A 6,929-nucleotide genomic window follows, 5' to 3' on the forward strand; every position below is an offset into this window, starting at 1 on the left:
TTCTTATTCCAGTCTTCCTCGCAAATGTTCACCGATTTGATGAAACATGGGTGTTTTATGAATTATGGGTCAAAAACACAAAATGAGTCACATGCTTGTTAATGTTGAATCCCATCAAACTAAAGAACAATTATGGCCTAGAGGGTAGACTAAAGAGCCATACTAAATTAACTAAATCTGGATGGGGCAGAAAAGGTTTAGGAGCCCATAAAACAACAAGAACAAGACTTCATTGCAGTGGAGTTATAACCAGCATCATAACAGTGTAGCAAAGTTGTAGACTAATCTCTAAAACAACCATACTAACTAGAGTAGGATGTCCATAATAACCATTCATCAGCAGCCTAATACCCAGCCATGGTATGGGTTTGTTATTGCCACCTTCCCCTTAACATAAAAGATCAACATCTTACAACCAGTGAACACACACGGCTGCCTGCATCATAAGGCAAGAACAGTTACTAAGTCACTAATTCAACTAAATCAACAATTTGGCCACGCACGGCACGCAGTCAAGACAACGTACGCATCCACCTGTTTCCCATGCGGACTTTAGGACTGTCACCTAAGGCTAGATGGATATAACGTTAACATGGGCGCATCTCACAGGAATTGGGAAACATGGATTGCCTTATCTGACTTAAGGACTATTATAACCAACCTCCAGTAAAGTTAATAATAGTGAGGTTCAGCTCACCGTTTCGCTGGCTGTTTAGCGAGTCCGTGTGCAGAAGTCTTGGGAGTTGTGTCTGTGGAGCACAGGTGGTAATGTGGTCAGTGCTGCCGACTGAAACATTAGCTAACACACACACGCTAACAATAGCTAGCTCACGGCATTAGCTTGCTTCCTCTACTAGCGAGTACGGTATAATTAGCCACCTACCTTAGCTAATGTTAGCCTGCTTGCTAGCCTTTTCTTTTTTCTGTGTACGACAACGTTAACTTACCTAGCGCTAACAATGCTAACCGTCAATGTTGACTGTTAAGCGAGTAACAACAGCTGGTTGGCCAACAACAACGGAGCAGCTACAGCGGCGGGTCAACCTCGTAATGAAACTGTACCAGCAGCAGCACTGACAGGAGGGCTCAAAATAGGAGGGTGCTAGCTAGAATGGTTAGCTAGCTAGCTTAGCTCCGCGAATGACTTACCGATGCTAATATAATGGTGTTGCTAGCTTGTGCTGCTTGTGATGGTTCACTGCGACCCCGACTGTCAAAACAGCGCCGCGTGAGAGAGAGAGAAGAGGGGCATGGACCGTTAACTGCCGCTACGGGCCAATTGAAGGCAGTCAAAGCTAAACGGCTACGCGGAATCTAATTAATAGCCAAATAACAAAAACACCAAAGAATAAAGGACCCAAATTAAAGAAAAAAAGAAAGAAAACGCTGTTCCCCCTCTCTCGGCTCCGGCTGCTGTATGTCAGCGTCACTTTTTTTCCCTCACTGATAGTTTACGTCAGCGGGGCGCACTTGACAGCAGTCGCTACTAGTGTTCAGGAGACAGTAGGTAAACTACACATTTTGACATTTAGGACAATTGTCCTCTTTGCATGCATGGTTTTGAAACATTGATCGAAGAAAGGGCGAAGCTGCTAAATGACACATCTGGAGTTATAGAGGCTTTTCCTATAGGCTACCTTTACATACGGTAGGCAACAAAAAAAAAACCATCAAAACATGTAGTAGGGCCAGGCTAACCAAATCAGTCAGATATTGGTATCTAGTCATGTGGCCTAACTGACTTTTTACTATTTATTTATTTTTTATCTTCATATATATAGCCTATATTAACCACACATAGACTACAAATAGCCTGACTTATGAGGACGAAGGTACCCTATGCATTTTTAGTAACGAGGGCAGTTGAGTGCAGTAAACTTCAATTTACTAGCTACTTTATCATTGTTGTAGTTCCTAAAATACTCCACATGTCGGCAGCCAAGTACTACTATTCATTCCTAGGCTAATTTAAAAAAAAACTGTCAGTCAACGGCATACAGAAGGATACTATACAAATGCCAAAGAGGAACAGCCTATCCTGAATAGTATGAATTGTATAGTGATGTGACTATAAAACATAACATACAAAAAGGTCACAATAAACTTATCACTGAGCAGCTACCACTAACTTTAGGAGTATTAAGGTATTTTCAGGAGAATGTCATGGGTGTGTATGTTTAACAGCTCACTAGGATTCTGTTAACGGAGTCCCTTAGCCTGGGGCTAAGGTGCAGTGTGAAAAGCCCCTTAGTGATTTTCATTAGGAAACAAAAAGATAATAGGCTATACCTGTTCAGGACAAGTTAGCCTGATATGACAACAAATATTGTCTTATGTTAGCTGGCCCCCCATCTTATTCACACATTTGTATGTTACCCTAGCAGAAATTAAATACCTGTCCCTGTGTGACTGGCCATGCAGTCACTCAGGCCTCGCTCACAGAGCTGGCATGCAGCCTCTCCTCTCTCTCCCCACAGGGTCCATATCCACTTCACTGGCTGATTACAACTCCGCTCACATGTGCTCCTCCACTCAGGTGCCAAATGGAGCTCTCCATGGTTCTGAACCGGTGTTCACTCATTTTTGCCTACCAAAAATCTGCCTCTGTTAGGTCACCCGCAGGGGTGTGCTCTTTAGTCTTTACACTTCTTGAAAGATTCAGTGTGATCACACGTAAAATGGCATAGCTGTGGCAGAACACACTTTCTACTCACTCTCTCTCACTCACACACACACACACACACACACACACACAGAGACACTTGACATTCTTATTATAGGATTGTACACTCACAGTGCACTTTATTACACGTATTGCACCATACAATACTGTATAGGTATCAGCTTTCAGCTCAGGTCAACCGGCTGCCAAAGTGACATCCACCTCATGGTTGGATGTAGCTCTACTGTATTGCATTCTGAGATGCCTTTCTGCTCACCACAGTTGTAAAAAGGGCTATCTGTTAGCTCCAACCAGTCTGGCCAAAAGCCGTTCTCCTCTGACCTCTCTCATCTACAAGGTGTTTCAGTCTGCAGAACTGCCGCTTCACCGGATGTTTTTGTTTTGTTTTGTTTTGTTTTGTTTTTCGCACCATTCCGTATTAAGTACGACTGTTGTGTGTGGAAATCCCAGGAGATCAGCAGTTTCAGAAGTACTCAAACCAGCCCGTCTGGCACCAGCAACCAGGGCCATGGTCAAAGTCACTGAGATCACATTCCCCCCCACCCCATTCTGATGCTCGATATGTGATGACATGGACTGAAGCTGCTGACCCGTATCTCTATGATCTTAGGCATTGCACTGCTGCCACTTGATTGGCTGTAAAAGCAGGTGTGCAGGTGTTCCTATGAAGTGCTCAGTGACATGTTCTCTCTGCTTGCTATTCAAAAATAATGTGTCATTATTAGCCAGCTCTTTGAATGGTCTTCTTGTACAAACAGCAGCATGACAAAAAGTCCCCCCCCCCCCCCCCTGACTCACTCACTCACTCACTCACTCTCACACACACACACACATACACACGCCCATGACATGAGGCATCAGGCTATGCTGCCCTTCAGGGAACATGACAGAACGTGTTCAAACTGCTGCCCCCACCCTAACTGAGCCATTTCCCATCATTTTCAGCACGTTTCCAAGTGACATTTAATTGTTGGGTTAGGCTCGTAGGTATCTGTAAACTGGGGTAAAGTGCACGGATCTTCAACTTTGATCGGTCAGAATGATGGCAGAATCGTTGTCAAAAGGCAACGTGGCACTCACGTGTGTATGCTGTCATAGGTATAGCCAGGCTGTAGGCTACAGCCTTCATAGCCTACTTCTTCCTGAAATGTTAAACCAGGCTAATTAATGACTTTAGCTATCGTCAGTATTAATACACGGTGAGTGCGGCCATCGCAACTGTTGCTGCTGCTGCTGTGTGTGTGTGTGTGTGTGTGTGTGTGTGTGTGTGTGTGTGTGTGTGTGTGTGTGTGTGTGTGTGTGTGCGTGCGTGCGTGCGTGCGTGCGTGCGTGCGTGTTGTGAAAGGGCGAGAGATGCTTTGCCAGTAATTTCCTTGATGTCCCGGTGCGCTCATTGGTGCGTCCCTCCAACGTGTCACCAGTTTTGGTGGATTACCCCAGATATCTCCACCATCAGGTGGGTGAAACACCACTCCTTTCTCTCAACTCCTGTTATCACGGTGTCCACCTGCAGCTGCGGACCTCTCACAACACTTAAAAACTTCTGACTGCCAAAGAACAACTCAGGGAAAGAAACAGAACCAAACGCGCATTCAAGCTTTTTATTCGTTCTTTTTACGCACGCTGAGCACAAAAACGCACATGTTCACTTCACCGAAGGAGTCCAGGATGTTGCCGTCCTGTGTATTTCCAACGTTTTTGTTGTTGGCATCTTTGCTGTTGAAAGGTCTCTGGGCTGGTGACTCCCCGGGCTGCGCGTCCTGTGGCTTGCCGGCGATGGAGAAGGACGCCGAGGAAAGACTGATGATAGAATTTGCAAAGCAACAAATCTTGGATAAGTTACACCTGAAAGAGAGACCAAACATCACTCAGACCGTGCCTCGGGTGGCGCTCCTCACAGCGCTGCGCAAACTGCACTCAGGACGCGTCAGGCAGGATGGCGCTGACCTGGAGAACAATATACCAACCAAAGACCAAGGAGGATATGAAATACTGAGCTTTGCAGATATAGGTAAGTTTGAAATTCGATTTCCATTGTACAGCCAGGTTTTCTTTGGCATTGAAATAGCCTACATAAGCCTATGAGTGCATTTTATGTCCGTGCGTAAAATACACCAAGAATGAGGTCAGGGTTATTATAGTTATTCTACTATCTTCTTATAAAGTGGTTGAATATGAATCATTTGTCCTCAATATGCAGATTATACCTTTGTTATGGATAGTAGGCTATGTGATGTCTGCAAAGTCTGTTTGGTTGTTGGAAGCAAAATATTAATGTTCATTGTTTATCCATAAGAAGAAATGTTTTTAACTACAGCTGGAATCAGTTTGACAATATTTATTTTTTTACATACAACTGCTATTCTATTTAGCAAGCAAGGTGATTAGTCTAAAATGACTTGACCATTTGATTGTGTGAAACAGTTTACAATCTCCAAAATAACCAATTAACACGTCCACAATGTGTGTTTTGCGATTGTCTGGTCTAGATGACAATGGTGACGGCCTCACCTTCCAGTTCCTGCAGGAGCGCGGCCAGAGCATCCAGGTGCTCCAGTCCTCTCTGTGGATCCACGCCCGCTCCTCTGAGGACCCTCACCGGGACTCCCGTCTCCCCGCCCGGGTCTTCCTCTCCGCAGACGGCGGGGTTCCAGGCTCTAACCGCACCCTGGTGATGGAGAAGATGCTGGAGGTGCAGCAGAGTAACTGGCACACCTTCCCCATCACCCGCACCCTGCAAGCCTTCCTGGACGGAGGCCGTCACCGGCTGCGTCTGGAGGTGAGCTGTGACGAGGACGGGAAGAACCTGTGTTCCCTCGACCCCGCCGACGTCACTAACCGGCCCTTCCTGGTGGCCAAGGTGCGTCTCCGCGACGACCGCCCCAAACACCTACTCAGGAAGCGCTCACTGCGCTGTGGCGACGAAGTCACCGTGTGCTGCAAGAGGGACTTCTACGTCAAGTTCAGGGATATCCAGTGGCAGGACTGGATCATCGCACCCGAGGGTTACCACATGAACTACTGCATGGGTCAGTGCCCCCAGCACCTGTCCGGCTCCCCGGGCATCGCCTCCTCGTTCCACGCCAGCGTCTTCAGCCTGCTGAAAGTCAACGGCATCAACACGGCCGTATCGTCGTGCTGCATTCCCACTGAGCGCCAGCCCCTCTCCATGGTCTACTTCAACTCACAGCACAACATCATCAAAAGCGACGTCCCCGACATGATAGTGGAGTCCTGCGGATGCACATAGACCACAGACAGAGAAACAGAGAGGAGTTACTGTAAGTTAATGTGCATTTGCATTTATTATATGCAGAGCACTAAACGAATCATAAGCACGTTATAAACAGGCAGACAAACAGACATAAAGACATGTTCAAAGGATGTGAAACTCATTCTGACACTTCTGAAGTTTGGCTACAAAATGTGAAATGTCTATACCATGTCGATGCCCACAATCAGTTGAGCGTTTCAGTCAGAAAGACAGGCTCAACATTCTGGATTATTATATATATTGTATTTTTCTATTATTATCCAGAATAGCAAAGATATATAGGCCTATACCAAAAATGCATTACAAAAGTAAAAAGAGCGTATTAATGTAAAGCCTTCCAACCAATGTTAAATTTATAGCTCAAAAATGTTACTTTCATGTATATTTATTTTGTACTTCTCAATTGCTGCTGGGACTCGGTTCAAGGATGCAGTAAAGATTTTAATGGATCTCAGGAAATTGGGAGTAGAACTGACAACACTTCAGGCTCTTCAAAAGCACAATGGCTTCCTTTCGTCTGTTTTGTGTTGCAGTGACAATGTCCACCTAGAACAATCTGCCAACGCTTATTGTTTCACAGAGCTGTTGTATTTCCAAGGCTACTCGTGCCCCTTTCCTATACCTTGCCAAAATGCTGCCATTTTAAAGAAAGGCTTTTGGAACTGTTCCTTTTCTCATCAAGCTAAATTTGAAATTGCACCTTGCACATTGATTTGTTGCTACTTGAATATTTGGTATCAAGTCAGACATTTGTAAAAAAAACAACGTCTAAAGTACAAAGAGAATCAAGTGTATATATTCATATTTATACTTCACTCAGTATGAGTATATGAATTGTACTTTACTCATTACTGATTAATGCATTATTTTGTGTAGACTTGTGACCATCGATGTTCACATCAACGTTTATTGTTGATGTGGACATCGATGTCGTTGTGTGAATGCAACACAAGGCAACGGGGACAACCTGCG

At 45.0% G+C, this 6,929-nt stretch overlaps 1 protein-coding gene across 1 annotated transcript; it reads left to right on the forward strand.

Annotated features, from left to right (window-relative positions):
* Positions 1-4,351: 4,351 nt before the first annotated feature.
* On the forward strand, positions 4,352-5,933 carry LOC310798108 (inhibin beta B chain; the record flags this gene model as incomplete). Its single annotated transcript, XM_083660601.1, has 2 exons — positions 4,352-4,694; positions 5,173-5,933. 2 exons carry the CDS (start codon positions 4,352-4,354, stop codon positions 5,931-5,933), a joined length of 1,104 nt encoding a protein of 367 aa, XP_083516727.1.
* Positions 5,934-6,929: the final 996 nt, after the last annotated feature.

Source organism: Poromitra crassiceps (assembly GCF_964638095.1).
Source record: "Poromitra crassiceps genome assembly, chromosome: 25".
Classification (NCBI taxonomy): domain Eukaryota; kingdom Metazoa; phylum Chordata; class Actinopteri; order Beryciformes; family Melamphaidae; genus Poromitra; species Poromitra crassiceps.